At 37.5% G+C, this 22,882-nt stretch overlaps 1 protein-coding gene across 2 annotated transcripts; it reads right to left on the bottom strand.

The window, feature by feature from the left end:
- Positions 1-1,050: 1,050 nt before the first annotated feature.
- Positions 1,051-19,371, bottom strand: NLRC4 (NLR family CARD domain containing 4). 2 transcript variants are annotated; one of them, XM_063328816.1, is made up of 10 exons: positions 19,237-19,371; positions 16,824-17,009; positions 16,104-16,161; positions 14,239-14,499; positions 10,916-12,895; positions 8,486-8,578; positions 7,497-7,667; positions 5,292-5,384; positions 4,784-4,951; positions 1,051-3,872 (listed from the first exon to the last, which is right to left on the bottom strand). In XM_063328816.1, coding segments are annotated over exons 3-10 (3,084 nt in total). In that variant the 5' UTR covers positions 16,105-16,161; positions 16,824-17,009; positions 19,237-19,371; the 3' UTR covers positions 1,051-3,555. The 2 variants fall into 2 exon arrangements, with proteins under 2 accessions (XP_063184886.1, XP_063184887.1); XM_063328817.1 differs by lacking the exon at positions 19,237-19,371 and adding an exon at positions 17,720-17,812.
- Positions 19,372-22,882: the final 3,511 nt, after the last annotated feature.

Here is a 22,882-nt window from a genome sequence, read left to right as displayed (position 1 = left end):
AAGAGACTAATTCAGGTCCAGAGGGCTGGGAAGGCAGATTAAATGATCGTTCATAAATCATTGAAAGCATACACTATACAGTATTGTAACAACAAACAATGATCTTCTGTAGGGTGCAGTTTCCTGCTTTCTATATATCTATGTTTTGACATTTTAAGTATCTCATCAGCATCTTTTTATCCCTAAGTTGTGAATGTGTAGCAATAGCATTATAACTCAGCTTGTTAATCATCAGACCTTTAGGAAGGAAGGGGATAGACTGTAAAAACAAACCTAAAATTGTTCATGTTTACAGGCATCGCAGCTGTGCTTACTACAAGCACGTACAAAATATAAAACAATATGATCCAAGACATTGTGAAGGAAAACCAGGGAAAGCAAATGAGAGAATGTGAAAAATCAGCTTTATATATGCCTCAGGCTCCTTTACTTTATAGGATGGAGGGGAGGACACTGCTGGTTAACTTTTCACTTTGAAAATATTTTGTAGAAGTACTGAATGTGCTGGTTTAGTGAGGAAAACAGCACACCAAAATGTAGGCTTATTCACTGACTGCACCATGGAACAACCGGGGTCTGGTCTTATCGTGCCTTTCTTCTAGCAGGCCTGAGGCTATCCACAGGCTATGATAGACTCCTCTTTAGAACTGTCTTCCAAAGGCTCAGTTACCCATTTTGGAAAGTGGTTAAAATATTGCTCTTCAGCTGCTTGCTTTTTGCCCCCTGTCAACAGTCCTAACAAAGACTTTTCCACTACTTACCAAAAGTAAAGGCTTCCTCCAAGGACTAAAGCTAACGGCACTTGTTTCTGATCTCACGAGACGGAGAAGACACTGCAGTTCTCTACACAACATAATCTTCCACACTTCTAGTGCCTGATTTTCCATTGCTATACACTATATGTATTTCCTTATACCAGCACAAAGTGAGGGGAAAAGGCTGCCATTGTAAAACACTCTCTGGAAACATGAGACTCTGGGATAAAAGACAACACAACACATTGGAAAGTAGAGAATAGTCCTTTAATTACAATAATTAAATTATGCCTGGTTTTGTTCATTTTTTTCATAGAAAACAGAAAGGTCTTCAGACTGGAAGAATAAGGCTGAATAGCACGAGAGCCTAAAACCAAGTGAAGTCAGCAGTTCAATTTGATAGCACTGTCAAATCAAACTTGTACAGATTTGTCCCCAACTATCTGAGCGACATCGTTTGTTCATTTTCGTGACTTCAAGGACTGGCTTTTCAGTTCTGTTCTCCTTTCCTTTTCTCCACTAAAAAACTTTACATAACCCAATTAGAGCTCCAGGAAGGTGATTGCCTCAGTGCTCGCACAGTCCTTTGGGTTTTGGCACAGCATCAGACATAAGCCCTCATCTGCCTGCTCTGTAGCTCAGGTTTCAAGCTTGGTCTTATTAAGTCCCAGATGCCAACTGGCAACAAAACTGCACAGCCACGTGGAATACAAAGTAACTGTTTTCTTGGTCATTCTAATTTCTCAGCATCTTGACCAAGCTCCTGGTTTGCTCCCTAAGTTTTTTCCTAAGGTGCCTTAATTGCAATCATCCTAAAAAAGGGATTGCCCATCTCCATTCAAGCTCCAGGACTGATACCTTTACCATCGTCTGTCAAACACCTTGTTCTTACAAGGCCGCCTGCCTGGCCTACCCACACTTCCTTCTTCAGGTCCAGCAATAGCTATTAACCCTTTTCTGTCAGCTGCTTTCTAGATCTGTGTTTTCGCAACTACCTTTAAATGGAAAACGAAGTCCTTTGAAGATATGTTGGTTGTTTCAAACACCTGTCCACATCCTAGTACATTCATTACGAGGCCTAATAGAGCTCTTTGGTTTTGTATCATATGTCTTAACTGTCAGAGTGGATTTATACATCTCAAGACAAGAACACACAGTATGTTGCAATTCAATATCCACCAGAAATAGAGAGCGTGCATTTCTACTGTTTTTTTCTTACAGAACACAGCTGTGGAGGGCAAGAAATTTGTCTGGGCCTGCAGCATCAGGTGCCAATGATAAAGAATAAACAAAGGAATACGCAGAATAAAAATGGTCTCTCTAATTTATTCAATTTTTCATTGTTTCTACTGTAAACAACATTAAGTACAGTCTTTGGCGAGAAGTATAGTCTGCTGAGGGACTAGGAAGGAAAGAAACCAAATATGTCTGTGGGAAAGAGAGATGCAGGAACTGACAAGAGCTTGGTTATTCTTTCACATATTGAGCAATCTGAAATAGAGCTTTGAAGCACAAAGTTGCCTTGCTAAGCAACTAAGAAATTGAAAGGACTGAAATTCATAAGTGTTGATGAGACTATCTATCTTCTTTAAACTGTGTTATTTTGAGATCTCCTTTCTGTGTCAAAATAAAAAATAAGTATTTACTACAGAAATCTATGTCTGTTTTCACAGATGCATCCTAGTAATTTTAAATCCATTTTTCTATTTTACTCAGATTTATTCAGTTTTTGTTTTATATTTTTGATGTAGAGTTTTGCATGGAAAACAAAAAAGTATTTTCTACCCTGTATCAGATTTTGTCAATAGATACAACTTAAGCATTTTCACTGATTTCAGTGCTTTGCTGAATTGAGATCATACCTTTAAAGGATCCTAACTACAGGGAAAACACTGTATTTCTTTTCACCACAGAAGGAACTTAAAAGCACACCTGCAACTTCGTGATAATGTCCATGTGTAAACTCTTACCACATGCTTACTGTGACAGAAAGCAATAAATGTTGACCTTTTTACAAACCAAAATGGTGGTAGATTAAAGATGCTAAAAGTCACTTGAAATAAGCTATCTATCTGGTGTTTTGCTGTGGAGTAAGGATTTGTTTGTGGCTAGCAACTGCAGAAGAGCTCTTGTTTACATCTCTGTTTAATTCACAGTCGCTTGTGTGACCATGCCCTCTTTTGTAGAGCTAAAATGCTCTAAACGTACTGTTGCTATTTTAGAGGTCTAACTTTTCATTGGCGTATTCTGTCTCTGCAATAAATTTTCCTGTAGTGTATTACAGAGATGTAACTATACTAGAATTGGCCTGCCAGTAGGAAAAGCTTCTCTGTGCTAGGTCAAACAACTATACTATCTAACTGGAAAAAAAAACAACTGGTAAAACACCTACCTATTATCCATCAAGTTGTAGACTTTGTTAACTTTTTATTAAGAGCTTTCCTTAATCTACACAGCTAACTTCAAAGCTAATAAAAATGAGCTCATGGAAAGCACACACAGATAAAGGGAACACTCCTTGAAACCATTTAAAGGCTGAGAGGCATTACAGGTCGCAGGATTCAGGGCTAATGCAAGGTGATCTCTCCCTTACTTTCTTTTGACCAATTTCCCCCAGAAGAGGATGTGATACTATTCTCACTCCAGTCTCACTAGCAGACCAGAAGACCCAAATAACCCTAGAGCTGCTGTTTTAATGTGTGGTTATAGAGAAAAGCATTTCTCAAATATGAAAGATTGTAAGTGAAAGCTCCGTGGAAAATGTCTGCTGGGACACTTCCGCTGGGAAAGCTCATTCTCTTTAAGAATACACTAGCTGAAATTGTTTTCTGCAGTTTATCTTTGCATCATTAATAAGTCCGAGATCGTGGCAATCAAACTTCCATCCAGTCACTTTAATCTCCTTTAAATAATTCAGTGTGGTTAGTACCTGACTTAATTTGCAGACTAACAGTGATGCAGGCACCCAGTCTTGTTTGCTGCTGAAATCTACAGATACCAGCTTCTTGAGAGAGATCAGTGGCTGCATGAAGGAAAGCCAGCCATCGCTTGTCACACAATTCATTGCCAAGTCCAAGTGCTGAAGGTTCTGCAGGTGTTCTTTCTCAAAAAAGTTGCCTGTGAACACATATTTATTTATGTATTTATTTTTGCTTCAAGCCCTCACAAAGAGAATGGTTCCTGTTCAGGTTATTGAAGAATTGAGTCTTATTGAATTCAGCTGAAATTTTATGCTTAAAAAAATACCACTTTTAATAGAAAAAGACTTAAACCTGTGCTCGCATATCACTTTTTTTTCCTTACTTAAAACCCAAAATGTAAAATATAGCAGCCCACATCACAATTTTTTTTTAATTTCTAGACTTTTCTTCTTTGTTAAAACTTAACCTGCTGTATGCTGCATACAACAGGATCCCTTTAACTACAGAGAGGTCACTAGCTTAAAAGGGTCTACGGACTGCTGCTCATGATCACTCACACAAAAGCATTGCAAGATCAGGCTCATGAAAATTCTCATTCATTTCGACATTTCATTTCTACTGTATCCTCAGAAGGGGTGCACGATGTGAATCCAGGGAGTTCTTACATCTCCCTGATCTTCAGCTATCCACCTTGATAAAAGTTAAACTAGTATTGGCCTTTTTTAAGTCTACTATTGACATATATTCCATAACAGATGTTATGTTAGTGGAAGATTTGATGTCAGAAGAGTCCACTTGTATTTCTGTCATGTTTATGGAGGAGATAATCAACCCATCAATCAGAAAAGATTCCCTCTCGAAATTCTTCACCAGGAATCTCCAGTTGCCTGCAGTTTTCCTTGCACTATTATGCAGTGAAAAATGGTCCTCGTTAAGTAGAAATGTGGGCATTATTTAGCTTATCTAATGAGAAATATATATCTCTCCTACCCAGACTTGATGCTCTTTCACTTACATTATTAAAAAGTTGCTGGGTTTGATGAACTGTTTTTGAGTTGTCTGGTTTTTGTCCTTCATCTTTTGCTTAACCACAGTACCTTTCCTTACCTAGAATTCTGACCTCCACATCAGTGAGGCTCCATTTCCGCAGTCCAAGTTTTGTCAGCTGTGGCATTGTTTCCAGTAGTTCTAACAATTTTGTTAGGCAAACCTTCACATCATCTCCCCAGGGAAGCATCAGCACTTTCATCCCAGGTAGGACACTTAAGCCATCAACTAAATGAAAATAAGTTTAATATTTTTTTTGCTGTTGTTGTAACAGCTCACTGTAAAATCACTTTAAAAAGTTAAACCAAATCACATTTCAACAATGAGGAAATACTGGTAGGTTGAAAACTCCAAGACTGTTGCTTTGGTAGACAGAGCAGATAATCGCATACAATATTCCTCACTTCTAAAAACTTCCCATTCACTGACAGGAAGTGGTTCAGGATACCAATTATATCCTACTTAAAAATAAAAGAGGAAAGAATTACTGAGTTTCTGTCTGGATAAGTCTTAGAATTGAAGTTCATCCCCAATTTAATGATTTATCTAAAGAAATTGTCTGACTTACCAAGTCTGTGGATAGCATCTTTTCCTTTCTTTTCTAAGTCATTTTCCGACAAATCAAGTACATTCAGTTTTGGCAAATTACAAAGACTGTGAGCTACCAGAGGAAAAAAAGCTTGTTATACATGATGGCAATGCAGCATGACTTGTCTTCTATTGCATCTTTCTTAGCTTTTTAATGAACGACAATACAAGATTTTTAAATGCCTCCAGGTTTTTCTTGCTTTTATGACGCCTCTCTGACGCAAACTGTGCTCTCTTGTTGTTACTTGTGTCTCCAGGAATTGATAAAGTAAAGGACCTGGCCAGCTGTAAGAGCTGGAGTAATGGTTCTGTATAACTTATACTCTGCTGGCTAAACAAATCTTCAGTGGTGATGAGACAACTTTAAGATGTCTTTGCAACACAGAAGCAGGGCAAAGCTGTCTGAATACATGGGAGATTCTTTAGTGGTTTAATCCCTGGAGACTTCAGCCTCCTGCATCACAAAGCTGACAAGTTGTTTTATTATGATATAAAAATGTATATTTTACAGGATCAGAGAATTCTGGAAGACTAGGATGAGATGGTACCTTAGAGTCTAAACATCCGTAATGGGGCAGGATACCGATAAGCCTAAACCATTCAAGATACATATTTATGTATCTTGCTTTTTGAAATTTTCAATATTCTCTCAAAGTGCTATTTTACCTTCTTGGCTTTAGAAAGTTTCTTCCAATATCCAATCTAAATATTCTTTGATGCAAATTTAGCTACGTTCTTCTCCCAGTGGACAAAAAGAATGGTTGATTATCAGCTCTTTGTAGGAATGTTTAAACAGCATAAAAAATTTACCATATGTTTTTCAGACTTCTCTCTCAACCAAAACAAAACTAAACCATTCCTCATAAGTCACATTTTCTTCACCTCTACCTGTTCTTGGTGCTTTCTCTCAATTTCTCTATACCTTTCTTAATTATGATACTGAGGTTGGGCACAGATTTGTTGCTCAGGACTCACCAGCACGTTTTTTGCAATAGCATAGTATTTCCAGTCTTCCACAGAAGGACTCTGATTCTTTCTTGCTACACAGGTAAATCTCCACTTTATATTACTGAAACTGATGTCTCATTCCCAGCCACAGCCCTTTTCATCTGTCTATACTGAATTCCCTACCATTGTTCTTGGACCACCTCTTAAATGCATCCAATTTTATTTATGGTTTTGTATTCCAACAGGGCTTGTAAGCCTTCCAAGCTCAGTATCATCTGAAATTTTTATAAGTGTATCCTCCATTCTGCCATTTAAGCCATCAGTTAAAATATTGTTTAGAACAAGGATGGACTTAATTGATTGTACCAAAATGTTCTCTCAGTGTAACATTTGTGATAACTCTTTGAAAGTAATTTTTCAACCAATTGTGCACCCATTTTGTTTATATGTATTTCATTAGCTTATTGTTGAGGATGTTGTCTCAAATAGTGTTAAAAACCTCATTTGAATTATGATGGATCCAGACCTATCTTTCCACAATGCTATTATCCTGTTCCCTGGAAAGGTTTGATGTGATTTGTTCACACTTCCTTTTATGTCTATAATTTAAGTGCTTACAAAATGTTTATGTGGTATCTTGTCTGAGAATTTTTCTTGGTATCACAGTGAGGTTGGCTTATCTATGATCTCCTTGAAAAGATACTGCATTTTCCACTTTCCTGCCTCCACAAATTTTCAGAGGCCGTTGTCTATGGTTCAAGGATTCCTTCAGCTTGTTCCTTACATACTTAACTGTGAGTTTCCCTAAGTTCTGCCAACCTGAGTTCATGTTTTTTAGTTGAATAATTTTTATTTATCTTTATTTACACTACTGTGTTAAAATTACTTGAGTGGGCACCTGATCGGAATGAATCTTTTTGGTAATGATTGAAACAAAAACAACTTTGAAAACTAGTTTTGCTTGCATCATCCATTATTTGCTTTGCTGGTTTTTTTTTTTTTGTTTACAGAGCTATGCAATAGTTTGTCGTTCTCTTTTATATAACCTTTATGCTTAGGATTTATATAAAAGCTTTATATAAACATCCCTTACTGCATATTACATCTCTGCTAACTGAAACTCTTTGTGAGCCCACGTATTTCTGATTTTATCCTTATATGCTTTTTTCTTCTGTTATAGAATTATGTTTTGATTTTCAAAACACACATATTCAGTTTGTAAAGTTACTATTCTTACCTAGAATTTCCACAGCATCACTGGAGATACAGCAGTTGACTAGTTGGATTTCTTCAAGTTCACTTAGTTCATCAGAGACTGCTCTTACAATGCACGTTATGCCATCCCCAATGGCTGTCAAATGATTCATGTATAATAAGCGTAGCTTTCTCAAATTTCTGATACCTTCAGCTGTGAATGGAATGAAAAAAAGAACAAACAGGTCGTATTGTTAGGTCAACTGCTTTGATATCTTTATAATGTCTCAATCACAGCAAACAGCTAGACAGAATTAGATGTTTACTGCCTGGCATACTACAACTATATTATGATGCCACAAAATATATAGAATCATAGAATGATTTAGGTTGGAAGGGACCTTAAAGATTTATGATGTTTTGTTTGAAAAAAAATGATAAACACAGCCTCCTGTTCAGCTACTGTATCATGGCATCAATATAAACTGCCCCTCAGCCCAGAGAAAGTAACTCATAGAAGATCAAATGGGATCTTCCTGTGGAACAAATCCAGGAGAAACTTTTTTTTACCATGCCATCAAAGAGAGGACGGCTAGACATATGAATTGCCATCTCCATTTCAGTTACTGGGAAGTATGGCCCTAGCAAACATTATTCAAACTTTTCAACCTTGGTATCCAGTGATTGACCTTGCAGAAAGTCAGCAATAGGTCAGGGAAGGGAACTATATCACCTTTGCAACCTCCTGACTTGCAGTTCATGCAGATTAGCCAGTCCTGGGATCAGTATGTTAGATCTGTTTGACTGCAGTATGCATTACTAACTTGAAAGGAGCAATCTAATACCTTGTGACAATCAGGATACAGAACATATCAAGGCTTCAATGCAAATCTATAAGAAATGACTTCTCTAAATTAAATGGTAGAGTTTTCAAGTCCTAATAGCGTACAAACTTCAGGCCAACATGTTACAACATTCATATTGTCAGCACTATATACTTGGTTATGGTGTAAAATAGGAGACAAAAATTACCAAATTTTTTTCCATCATCTTCATCCATACTTATGCGCTCAAGTACAAGCCCTTCAGCATTCACAAGTTTCTTTATTCCATCAATAAGTCCACCTGCCAAAAAAACACCCCATAGATGTATACAGCATGTTAATTTAATACAGGAACAAGTTCATTTTTAGAACAGATACACATCAGTGATATTAGGTTCTTGTGAAAAGTAAATAATAGTTTTGTGTGATAATATGAATGTTTAAAAGGGATGACCTAGGGAGAATATGACAGAGGTCTGCAAAATAATGAGTGCAAGGAAAAGGTTGTGTAGAGACTGACTGTTCGTTTTTTAATTCCAGTGCAAGAATGAGAGGCTGCCAATCGAAACTAGTCCAAAACAAACATTAAGGACATAGTCCTTCACACCCTTTGCCAAAGGATATAAGTTTACATGGGTTCAAAGCAAAGACAGACAAGTACTAGCAGGACCCTTTGGGGAGGTCACTGAACAAACAAATCATAATCACAGGCAACTGGTCTGAGCCTAAAAAAGAGGCTGTGAGATTATTAAGAAGAAAGTATTATAGAGTCTTGCATTGTTGTTGCTCTTCCTTAGACATCCACTCACAGGTGCTATTGGAGACAATGAACCAAGGTAGATGGACCCTTCCGCTGAGTCAGTATGGATGTTGTTATTGTATTCTGGTGTTTTCTCCCTAATAATCTTAGCATATATGTGCACACAGGAAAGGGAATTAATTAATATGTAGTTCCAGAATAATCTTGAGATTATATGTCATAGAATGATCGCAAAGTTCTCGTTAGGACTTCTGAGGTCATCTAGTTCAATTTCCTGCTCAAAGCAGGGCTGATTTTAAAGTCAGATGAGGTTGCTCACGGCTGTGTCCAGCCAAGTTTTGAAAATCTCCAAGGACAGGGACTAAATGACCTCCAGATCCCTGTTGCAATGTTTGATCACTGTCCTGGTAAAAAACATTTTATGTCCAGTTGCAACTTCCCTTGTTACAAACTTGAAATTGTCAACTCTCGCCCTTTAGTTGTGCACCTCTGGAAAGCTCCTTCTTTCTATAACACCCTTAAGGTAATGGCAGACTGCAATTAGTTTCCCCATGAGCCTTTTCTTCTCCAGGCAAACCATGCCCAGTTCTCTCAGCTTCTCCTTGTGTATTAGGTGTACCAGCTCCCTAGCCACATTAGTGGCCCTCCATTGGACTCTAACCAGATTGCTAGTATCTCTTTTATACTGGGCAGCCAGAAACTGCACATAATACTCCAGATTTGGCCTCAAGAGAGCAGAATAGAAGGGAATAATCACTCCCCAGGGTATGCTGGTATTAACACAGCCCACTACGTGCTTAGTCTTTGTCACTAGAAGAGTACTTTGCTGACTCATGAGCACCTGCCTCTGAGATTTGGTACTATCAGTACTTGTGTACGTTTCTCAAGACAAGGTGCGTTCATGGCTAGCTTGAATGATGAAAAGCTCAGAGCATAGTGCAGCAGCAGATGCACCCATCCTCCACTAGTGCCCTGGTCTAACAATGACCTTCAACAAAGCGTCGAAGGATCCCATATGTGTGCGTTTCACAGCATAACGAAATACATGTCCCTCATCCTAATTGCAGAATCCTTCACCTCAGGCACGTCTGGAGCATACTACGCTATAGTTACTACACTCTTTATTACGCCATTGTAATTTTCAAAGAAAACAATTACTCAAGATAGAACCATCCATTTAATTAATTATGGGAATGACTTATGAAAAGTTACTGCAGGTCTTCCATCATATTAGATATTAACCTCAGAACTAGACTTCTTTCAAAAAAATGCTTACCCAGAAATGATGACAGAGATGTACGAAGCAATGAGGGAAAATTTCTGTCCAATGTTACAGGTCTAGATTAGGCTACAACACTCTTATTTGGCTGCTGAACACATTGGCATATTGCAAGAACTAAGTTAAAGTGATGGTATGCTGTATCCCATGGCACTTACAGAGTTTAGCTAGCCTATAGATGTTATGTCATTTACTGTGAATTATTTGCACCAGAGTTGTAAAATTTCTTCTCCCATCTAGTATCTTACTAAAAAACAGATTTTTTAATATATTGTGTACCAAGAACCAAGGATATGATGGAATGACAACTTACACGAATTCAAAGGCCTTTGTGTAGCAAGAAGCAAGAATATAAAGAAATGGCAACTTACAGGAATTCAAAGGCCAGACCTGACTTACACAACTAAATAACATAAGTAAATTTACATAACTGCAGTCACTTTCACCATGAATACAGAATTGCATTCTTGCAACATAACATTTCTTAAACTGATCAAAACCAGGCATCTTCCATATACAAGGCAGCCACAAGCCCCTTTGTTTTACCTTCTCATCCACATTTACCTAAAAGATCTCATTTAGTGCCAGTAATACTGTACCTTCTAGATTTTCACTTTGCAGATCTCTTATATGTAAGGTTTTCAGCTTTGTCATGGCTGTGATCTGTTGCTCATCTTCCACAGTAAGAGGAGTGGACTCCACAGTAAGATCTTGTAGGTTTTTACAGGTTTCAAGGACTTCTTTCAATGTTCCTGTGATACCAGCACTGTTGCTGATGTGCAGCTTGAGGCTTTCAGCAGAGCAACATATTTTACCCAGATATTTAATATCACGTTTCTTTAACTTGTTGAAATCTTGCAGTGTAATTTCTAAAGATCTGAGACTCTGGTTCCAGTTGAAGAATAAGGAGACAGCCTTTTCAGGAATGTAAGTTTTAAGTGAACTAATTTGAAGATCTTCCACATTCCCATGGTCTATTTCCTTATTTGATGAGTAATTTCCAAAAAAATCTAACTTAATGAGTCCTAGTACACTAAGACAATTTGGTAAGTATCTAAAAAAATCAGAGAAATAAGTTGGGATATTTTGAGTATTAATGAAAATACTTTTATCATAAAAAAACTCTTCAAAATCTCTGCTCAAGGCTGATTTTGAAGAACTTTCATAAAAGAAATTAATGACACACTCCGCAAAAATATCCTTATCAGTTCTTTTTAAATCTTCCTTTTCTGTTATATTTTCTGATTTTTTTGTGTATTCTCTTTCCAAAGCCAGATTCTTTTCAGAAATATCTCTATGCTGATCAACTCTTTTCAGTAAGTCCAAAATTATTCTAGTGGCATCTAGAGAGGATCCGCAAGTGTAGAGGAGCAAGTTGAAATAAGTATTAGTAATATCGGAAATAGTATTAATTTTCTGTAGATAACTATACCCTTTCTTCACCTCTGCTTCTTGGGAGGATGTCAGTAGTTCGCAAAGTTTTCTGCCTGCAGTGTATTCCTGAAATGATTTATGAAAGAATCTATATGTTGGCTTTAGTCTTTGAGCTGTGTATTTATTGAGAAGACCTGAAGCTAGCAGGACTTCTTCTTTTATGTCAGCTAAATCCTCAGACTGAAAATCAAATCTTTGATCAAATATTCCATCTAAAGCTAAGTCTCCACAATGACTTATGCTCAGCATAATATGATTTTCTGTTATTTCTTTTGTTTTGTATCTGTTTTTCTCCACCATCAAGTCATACAAAGTAGAGAAAAGTAGAGTCTGGGTGCTTGGATGAAAATTACTTTCACCCATTTGGATGGCACAAGCAATGATGACAAAGAGTGGTGTCTTCATAAGGTTCTTCATGGAAGTGGCCTCTGTAAGCTGGTTTAACAGGCCATCAGCCAGCTTATTTGTCAAGACATTTTTAATGAGCTTCTTGCAACTCTCCTCCGATAGGTCTCCTATTTCAGCAATCAATGACCCAAACTGTCTGATTTTATGGATAGACTCAGTCCTGGTAGCAATAATAACCACGTTCTTGAATTTGTGGTTTTCTTTAATCATTGCTTCTATCTCTGGACAGTTTGGGGGTTTGAATTCATCGTACCCATCTAACAGAAAAAGAACCCTTTGTCTTTGTGCTAGCAGCATTTTCATGAAATCTTGTTTGCAGATGGGGTATTGTTCAAAAAGAAGCTGATCACAGACAGTCTCATAAATTCCACCTCTTGTGCTAGTCAGGCTGATAAAGAAAACAAACTGGAATTTTTTCAAAGCAGAGCAATTTTCAGAAGCCCAGAGTACCGCAATTCTTTTTAGAAGAGTTGTTTTTCCTTTGCCAGCTTCTCCTTCTATAATGCAGGGATTTTTCAATTCCTCCAGCAGGACATTTAGCGTCAGCTGCCCTTTCCTGCTATTATGTATATCTTTTTTCCACAGCAAGATGTCGGTATAGGCAGTTCCCAAATCAAAAATTATGTCAATATCGCTACCCAGAGGATGATATTTTTGAAAAGCTGAAGATAGATACACATACTTTAAATCCTGAATCAAGTCACTTAATTTATCTTGTTCCACTTGCCTGGTAGTACCTAAGGCAAACACATCACGTATCAGTGAATTAAATAGTCAATGAGTTTGACGATTAAAATTTCATGACTTTTGGAAGAACTGCCTGAATGTACTTGCTAAATCAATGAAACAGCAGTAAAGAAGAGGCATGAGAGTCCACTGTCTAGGGGAGACTAAATTGATAAGGGCTGTAGTTACTCCTTGTGCAGGAGATTCATGTAGTCTGCAGATATCAATCTGGCTCCACTTAATTCCTTATATGAGGACCTTTTGGACTTATCCTATTCATGCATTGGATTCCAAAAATGCAAGCTTGCACACAAGCATAGGAAAGTTTATATGTGCAAATGCATGATGAGAGTATGAGTTTTTTATGTAATAAGGTTTTAATATGGAAAGGCAGCATTTATATACACATGAAAGGTATTAGAGTATTAAGAGAGAGATTTGTAAATCAGTAACAGTTTTTGACAGTTGGACCAAATGAACTTTTAATCCAGTTCATTTTTTAAACTATGTCATTTGCATTTTTGTTACTTTGGGTTAGTCTAAGAGTTGCTTTCATACGGTTTGGAGGCAAGCTTATTTGAACCTTCAATCATACACATAATAAAACGTAGTAACGTCCAGGAAGTCTGAAGCTTACAGAAACCCAGCTTCTAAAGGGAGTCCTGGAAGGTTTGTATGCACTGCTTTTTAAAGCGCATTTATGTAGACTAAGGGACAGGGCTGAGTCAGACATGTATTTCAAGATCAGACTTTTGAAGCAGGTGGACTAAGGAAACACGGTCCCACAAACTGAAGGAAATCGGGGAAACCTATTTTAGGGAAATGCTTCATTACTGAAGGTGTATGCGTTACATTCATACAGTAAGTCCTTTAATAACACAACAAACTTGCAGCCTGTGCACAAGTAGTTTCAGTCACAGGGAAGAGGTTTATATTTGAAAAACTCATTACATATCCCCATTAAATTTTATATAATTTTGTCCATAGAACTGATCTAATTCAGTGTTCAGCTCGCCCACAACTCACTTATCATAAACAAGTGATGGGATGCGTTTAACCGCCTGAACTTCAGCTACCTGATCACAGATGATTTTCACCCTTTCAGAGTTTTTCACTGGATTTGGGTTTCCCCTCTTTTTTGTGTCTTAATGTTTGTAAAATTTCTTAGTGTTCGCTGTCTTCCTCTCTCAGATTAAACAATTTAGACCGTACAGATTGAATTAGAATTTACTTAAACCACAGAATTATAAGACTGTCATAAAAATGAGTGCACCGCAAGTTTTTCATGTGGTTTTTTTTTCTGTTATAATTGAGCTCCTGACTAGAAGACAAAAATATAACCATTAATACTTACAATATCCTTGCAGGTCATGAAAGAGAAAAGGGTTGTGTTTCTCAAGTGACTTAACCAAAATATTGCAGGCTGCTGAACCCTTATTCAAAATCATGTAAATCATCATTCTTGAGGCTTCTTGTTCAACCCTTTCACAGGCAATGGTATTCACTTCCTCATAAGACATGACATTGCAGGCCAAAAGGTCATCTGCTATTTGCTTGACAGTGATCATTCCCATTCTTTGAATGAGATGTACTCTGTTGCTTTCTATAAATTCCACTGAGAAGAGAGAATTCAGTTTCTTAGAATAAGTCTAGCTCATACAGTAGCTGACACATGAACTGTCCTTCAGTATTGAATGCACGCTTTTGTGGTGCACTGAGTGGCTAATATCTGCACAGGTACAAACAGTACTCTGGAAATGGTGAGATCTTAGTAGGAACGTAGAAAAGTTTGTAAAAGTTTCTGTGAATGGATAGAAGGTTTCTGGTAAAAAAAGGTGCAGTGCAGAATGTATCAGTATGGGTATGAAGGTAATATGCCTGAGATGTTGGCTGGCATCACAGAAACATATTAAAAGTTTCAATGGGAATTGCTTTTGAAAATTATATTATTTACTAATATGTCTAAATATGGTTTCATATTTCTGGATCTGCATTACAAGACCTTGGCAAGTTCATGTAGGTCATGACAAATATAATCTGATTCTCCAAACACAACACGTATGAAGTACTTAGACATTATTGCAGTCATTTTAAGACTAAAACAGTCAAACGAATTACATTTAATGCTCAAGCTCGTAGGCAGTCCTGAACACACGGCAGGATGAAAACATCCCCAAACAGGCTTCTGTGCTTTGTGATTGGGATGGCTAAGAATCAGTGTCAGGGCATGCAAGCAGCCCTAATCAGAAGGACTGTATATCTGTGATATTCATCTGTGTGCAGCTTGGAGAAAGGCACAGATTCTCAGCTCCCAAGCTAGCCAAGAATATCTGGCCAAAATTATTTTTTAATAGCCCGTTGAAGGTAGGTAACAGCATTGTAGAAGCAGTAAGGAGATAAAAGAAAGATGTTATAGGAATGAGGTGGGGCTCTGCCCTGATGCTAGTAAATTGGAATCATTAGGGACAGCCCCATTTCAGTTGGGCAGCTCTGTTCTCTTTCCTTCCACAAAATCTAGGAGAGGTCTGAGACATAATAGTAATAACGAGGGTAGTCATGGGAATGTCTTTTGTGGGAAGATGTGTATGTGCCACAAATAGTTCCCCAGAAAGAGCTGCATTTTGAGAATTTTCCATTTTTTGCAAATTTGCAATTTCATCATGTGAAATTTTAAACTAAATATTGGGGACATTGATTAACCTGCACTTGTCAACATAAAACGGGACTGTCATTCCTCTAAGTTTTTTAGAGGTTGAATACTGCAGTAAACAAGGCTTTTTCAGGGATAATTTATAAAACTAAAGCTTCTGTATAATTGTGGGGGAACGAGAGAAGGTGGTCTTTACAAGTCTGACATTATCTGCAATATTTTGGAATAAACCGTAGAAATTATTATAAAATAGCTAACATGAGAAATACCCAGTTCAGAAAAATATTTTATAAGAAAAAATCATTAATGCAAAATTTTCAATCCGTAACATGGTGAAATAGAGATTTTTTTAATAAAAATTCTCTGTAAAGGCTACTTTTAAAAAGTGTTTTAGAGCAAGACGTTTTACAATGTTAATAAATAGACATATTATATAACTAGAACGTAAATACAGCAATTATAATGCATTGTTTTTTGAAAAGACATTTTCTTTTTAAGGTTATTTGTTTTCTTAATTACTACTTACATCTAACATTAAATACAAAGAAACTGCAGTTTATAAATCTTACTTGTTCAGGCTGAAAGTTTCAATGCTTGAACTGTGGAACGGGGAATCTCATACCCAGACTGAAAAATAAAACAAATCAAAAGATTGAATACTCAAGACATTACTGGCATTCTCCTAGACCAGAAAAAAATTACCGTTCATGAAATGATGATACAAAACTAGTCAGATATAACAATATTTTCTCTCAGCAAACTGACTGCAACTACTTTGATTTGATATCTTATAGATATATTTGATAACTTTAAAGCATGTTTCAAATCAATAAGCAGGCAATATTGATTTAAGCACCTGATTTTAATCTTCTGTGCTTTAATTCCTAAGAAACAGATCATTCTCATAGACAAACATAATCATTAAAATATAACCTTTAAAGTAAATTTGGTCATTATTTTTCACAGCCAGAAAGATACAGTTCATTTTTCACATTGTTTCAGTTCATGTTTCATATTGTTTCAGTTCATGTTTCACATAGTTTCATAGTGTAATATATATATGAAGATTCTTATTTTTCATTTTTTTATCATTAAGGATAGTAAATGAGACATAACGTCACTTATTTGTTTTTACTTTGAATGACACCAAGATACATTTGGATGAAATGGCAATTAAGGTAATAGCATACAAACCCAACATTTAAATTAATGTATCCATTACATAAAACTAAATAAAGATACCTTAAATAAAATTAATGTTAATAGATACAACTGAGAAAATAAAGTACCTTTCTGATAACATGTAGCAGGTCAAATTAAAGGTCCGTCTAGCTCAGTATCCCATCTCCAGCAGTGCCTTCTGTACGGTTTTACGGCTGCATGGTTTTACTGCTTTATGGATGGCCACAGTGCCACAATAATGATGTTCTCTCTTTCATTCTCCATTTGCTGACACTTCCTTCCATTTGCTTTCACTGAGTGTTAAGCAGATATTTTCATAGAGATAGCAATTTTAAACCTCAGCTCTCATTTGTAAATGCTAATCACCATCCTCAAGTAGGCAAAACCACGATTTTTAAGAATAACTTAACAATAAACTGAATAAAAAATACTGTTTGCTTAGACAAGCTTTTTTTTTTTTTTAAATCCTTAAAATACTCAAATATCAAGTGTGGAAGCATGGTCTATTGACATTAACCCTCTCTAAGCCAAAACTTAAATATTCTGAAGCTTATAGAATCTACAATAGTTTCCAGTATTAACAGCTTTACTTTGTAATAATCTCATAGTTTGTAGCACACTAAATGGTATGTTAATAGTTAGTAGTAATTAATAATAATTGCTAGTATACTAGATTATTACTTAGCTGTAAATTCTGGAAAACTATTCTCGCTTTACAGTGCTGAAAGATCAATTTGAACTTGCTCCTGTAAAAAGTATCACCTTAAATACTACAACTTTTCTAATAGTTTTTCTAAGCAAATGTCACACAGGCTTTTATTATTTTTTTTGTTTAAAGCAATATTTAAAATAAGTAGATACTAATTCCCCACTGCAAAAGGCATGTAAGATTTCTTAAGAGAAAAAAAATTATAGCAAAATGAAGTTAAAACATCTCTGAACTTTCTTCTTTACAAATATTCAAGAAGTAAGGTAGTGGTAAGAAAGAAAGCAGTTTACTCACATCAGCGTGCTCTTAAATTAAAAAGACTCAGTAAGAAGCAAAGTGTCATAGTGCTTGTCAAAAACTGACTCCACGTTATCTGTAGGTTCCTTCTCTGTAAGGTTCCTCCTTGTACAATTACTTAATATCTTGTTTGCTTAAAGAGTATGTTGTGCAATACCTTTCTGTTGCCAGAAACATTTGAAATTCTTTCTTGATGGAAAGCGAGTTCCAGTTCATAACTATTTGAAATTTTATGATTCAGCAGTTATCAAAAACCTAGCCTTCAGTCCAGGGTCAATGGTCAAGTTAGTAAATGTTTCTACTACCAGTAGAAATGAGTGTATCCATGCTGCATTTACTTCATCCACTCTTTAATGGTTTCATTAAAAGATAGTAACTTTAATTCACAAGTGAGATGTTCATTGTGGGACTCTGTGATATCTAGACATGGAGTCTTGCTGTTCCAAGAAGCCAGGGCTCAGGGCTTTCCTCACTAATTAGAGCAGCACTGACTCAAGCAACTAGATTTAGCGAGGCAGGGCCAAAGAGAGGGTCTAACAATGCCAGATGCAAATGCAAAAGCCATTTTAAAGTGGGTGATTTAGGAATAAAGCTCCCCAACAGCTCTGCCTACTTCCCCTGTCACAGCAGTCAGCTCCAGACTTCCCCCAAGAAATCGGAAGATGACTCAACATCAATGATTCTGACTTCCTTTTCACACAGTAAATATTACAAAAAGTTCCAGTAAATTCACATTCTGCATGATTCTTGTACTTCTAAAATTAAAATTAAACAGGAGCCCTTCCTAAGGTAACCATTTGCAGATAGACTGTATTTGTGGTTGTCCAAAAAGGCATTTATATGCAGCACAGCTTTCTACAGCCTTTTAAAATACTTCCTTCCCCTTTTTCCTTCCCCTGACTACTATACTGGCTAACTAAGGCAGAACGCAAGCAAATTGTCCCACTGGTGGCGGGAGTGAAGCCAGCGCTTGCAAACAGTTAAGATACATGGACGGGTGGTTATGTGCAAACAGCTACAAGACAACCTAAACTTCAGCAGACCAACTGCAGCAATTTATAATTGCTCCCATTTTTACATGTAGCCTGGGCCTTAATCAATGAAGGTCATTTCTAAAGCGCACAGAAAAGGAAAATGCATAAAATGCTGAGAAATCCAGTAGCAGCATCTGGGCCAAACAGGTTACTCAACTGGTTTTCAACACTTTTTTTTTTTTCCTTTCAGAATCCCACCCTGAACTGAAACCCTGGACAAGGTCTGACCTGGCAAAAGTAGTGTTAGAGTGCCCTCCGCTGGCACAGCCCAGGCAGGGGACAACCAACGGGTTCAGACACTTTCAGAGTCTCAAGGGGAAGGAAAGGCGGCTGAAAGGAGGGGGAAGGACAGCTAAAATCTTAAGATTTGAGCAAATGCTGAGAAAAATCCAGAGTGCCTGGATCAAGTGTGTTTCTTGATCCTTCACTGCCCTTGTACGACATGGCATCAGGAGGAGCAACTCTTGAAAATCTACTCACTGTTCTCGTTTCAGGTAAGCATGCTCAGCATGTCTTTCCTCTGTCTCCTTCAGTGTCTCTTCTATGTGAAATTCCATTTGGATCTCAGCTGGTCAAAAGGTCCCAAGGAAAAGAAATAATGCTACTATCAAAATCATGTTTAAAAAGAAGAAAGTGAATGATAATGAATGTCTTTATAAATAGTCTATTGAAAGCAGAGAAATAGAATTACTTACTTGCCTGTGTTCACACAGAGATCATAGTCAGAAACACAAACAATAAGAAAATATGGAAAATATTTCCAAATAGCGAACAAGGTCTCTTCTTTGCTAGGCATGCTCAGCAGTGTCACAAAATTGTCTTCTGCTTCACATCAACCTATGTGTATTTCAGTTGTACTTAGAAAATCATACAGCACACATTGCACATACAGCGTACATTGGGGCCAGTGCATGAAGCCGTGAAATGAGGAGGGAGAGAAAGAACTAGTCACCCAGCCTACCATGCACTCTCATTTGTTTCTGCTCCTATTTGGCACATTAATAAAATGTTGCATTTGTGACTCGTAATTTCATAACATTCTGTCATTAATTATTATTGTCCCAAGCTTCCTCCTCAAAGCTGATGCAGTGTGATACTTCATCTCTTTCTCTTTTGTCTCCTCCCACCCTGTAATGGTGCCCTGAGAGCTATTCCTCACATTTATCAAGAGGTACACTACCTTTGTCCCACGCAGATCCAAGTCTTGTTCTAGCAGCGTATGTTGCTGGTGTTGTTAGGAGGCATGTACCAAAATCCTGAAAGGTTTTGAGACCTGACTTCAATAAGTAAGAATTACAATGAGGCAAATGACAGGTTTGTCTTAAGTGCTAGCAATTCCTTGACATGGCATTCTTTGTTGTCATCCCTTTATGTAGTTAACTAAAAGGAAAAAGGAATAAAAACAAGCAAACAAACAAACAAAACACCTGCAAACAAAGAAAAAAGCCTAAAGGAGCCTAGGCTCTACAGAAGGATCTGGACAGGCTGGAGCAATGGGCCGAGGCCAACGGCATGAAGTTCAACAAGGCCAAGTGCCGGGTCCTGCGCTTGGGTCACAACAACCCCATGCAGTGATAACAAGCTCGGGGAAGGGTGGCTGCAAAGCTGCCTGGTGGAAAAGGACCTGGGGGTGTTGGTCGAGAGCTGGCTGAATATGAGCCAGCAGTGTGCCCAGGCGGCCGAAAAGGCCAACAGCATCCTGGCTTGTATCAGAAATAGTGTGGCCAGCAGGACTAGGGAAGTGGCGCTTAGGGACATGGTTTAGTGATGGACTTGGCAGTGCTAGGTTAATGGTTGGACTCAATTATCTTATGGGTCTTTTCCAACCTTAATGATTCTATGGTTTCATGATTCTAAATTTGTCCAAAACCAGATGTGTCTGGCATCCTATGGAGGACACAGCTTCCAGAAGCATCCAAGATATCCCAGCAACAAGAGGGAACAGCACAATCATAACAGTGTAGGTAAATATAATCATAGAATATCTTGAGTTGGAAGGGACCCATAAGGATGACTGAGCTCAACTCTCTCCTCCTCCCAGGACTACCTACAGATAAACCATATGACTAAGAGCATCATCCAAAAGCTTCTTGAACTCCGAAACAGATTAAAGAGGAAGACATCAGAAATTGAAGGAAGCCTATTGCAAATGTCTTGTAACGAACAAGTTCCACATAATAGTTAAGCAAATGAGTTACTCTTACCAGATGTCTTGATTACTCAATTTTTTAAAGGGAAAATCAAACTACAGAAATATCTGTAGGGACGTTTTGTATTAGCAAGACAGTTTTCAATTAAAAAATAGGTTACGTGCAATTACAGGTGATTTTTTTTCATGCTGCTGCAAGGAAATTTATAATCACTGTAAAATGTCCACACAGAACCTGAACCCAAGTTATATTTTATATAAATGCAAACTTCACGCATGGTTGGATATGCAAAGTAGGAACTTTCCAGCCATGCTCTCTCCATTACAATCAGATTGGCTTTTACTTGTTCAAAATTATTTGAGATGGAACTCGCAATGATTTCCTTCAATGGGATATATCTGAGAAAGGAGGTTCCTTCTCCAAATCAAACCACTGCTCTAATGCAATTTCTCATCCCATAACTTTTTCTTTTGAAAATACATCCATATTTGTAGGAAGTAGAATTAAATATTTGTAGCATGAACACCAAATTTAAGCCTGTTTCCTTGAGATGTCAGGAGAAAAAAGTAAACACTGAGAATAAATGTGTTGGTGTTCAGCAGGGAGCAGAGGGAAGGAACTAACGGCTAAGCCTTAGGAGGGTTACCTGGGAGCTTTTCTGTTAAATCTAGTAGTCATTGAACACATAAAAAGTGAGATCCTGGTTCCAAATTCTTCAAAGCATAGACCACAAACGCAGCCATCATGCTTGTCCTCTTATTTTAACAGGACCAGCAACAGCATGTCAATCATATTATTTTTCAGCTTTTCAGTACTACGTAGGTCTCTTTGCAGGTCAGTCAAAACCAGGCTTCACAGTGCTATCATCAACCAGATCACAAACAGACCATTTGGTGATGCCTTGCAGGTTATCAGACTGGACATTAGGAAGCACTTCTTTAGACAGAGGTTGGTCAAACACTGGAACAGGCTCCCTAGAGAGGTGGTCGATGCCCCAAACCTGTCAGTCTTTAAGAGGCATTTGGCCAATGCCCGTCATAACACGCTTTAACTTTTGGTCAGCCCTGAATTGGTCAGGCAGTTGGACTAAGTGATCACTGTAGGTCCCTCCCACCTGAAATCTATTCTATTCTATTGGTCACAGGTGCTGCTACCAAGGTCTGGTAAAGGGTCAGTCTTGGATGTAGCAGCTTAAACTGTGGGAGAAGTTTTTAGATATGCTAATGTGTTTTAATTATCAACTAAAAAGTTATCCATTCTGGAGTATACGCAATGTGCTGCATTCTGCATCTGATTTGTGACTATGCTAGATTTCCTTCTAGACAAAGAAACTGCAGGAGAGTGGTACTGCAGGGGACTACGAAGGATACCATCAATATACAGGGATAGGGCATAGCTTAAAAAAATACTATGAAAACTGCATATAGATACTGAGATGGAGCAAATTCAAAAGAACGGGAGAGAAAAAAAGCATGGAGCGTAACAGAGTAGATTTAGGATTGTACATGGAAACAATTAGCAAAAGGGTTGCAGATGACCATGACAGTACTGGGAGGCAGAGCCATATAAAATATCCGTGGATAGTAAAGATGAAGGCAAATTCTTCCGACCAGTCAAAAGGAACAACGCATTTTTTCATATCCATCATGGAAGCAAAGTATGTGGGATGATCCTTTTATTCAACAACAAAAAAAAAACCCCACCAAACCAAAGTCCAGAGTTATATTAGAATGGCTGCAAAATCTTTTGCTACTGAGAGTTCAAAATACGATTTTTAGCAGTATGCAGGAAGCATGTAACACGGGTCAAGCACATACAAAGACACAAAGAAAATATCTCATTATGAAATGAGCAGCAGGTTTACAGTCAGACAGGTATACAATTAAACGGGCAGATGGCATTGGCCACGCAGATGAACAACGTGTAGAAGAAAACCAGATAAACCCTTGCGCACAGAGGCAAGGGGGTGAAGCTGT

The sequence above is a fragment of the Chroicocephalus ridibundus genome, chromosome 3 (assembly GCF_963924245.1).
Source record: "Chroicocephalus ridibundus chromosome 3, bChrRid1.1, whole genome shotgun sequence".
In the NCBI taxonomy this organism is placed as follows: domain Eukaryota; kingdom Metazoa; phylum Chordata; class Aves; order Charadriiformes; family Laridae; genus Chroicocephalus; species Chroicocephalus ridibundus.
The sequence above is the reverse complement of the archived record's forward strand: the minus strand, read 5'-3'. Positions and strand labels throughout refer to the sequence as shown.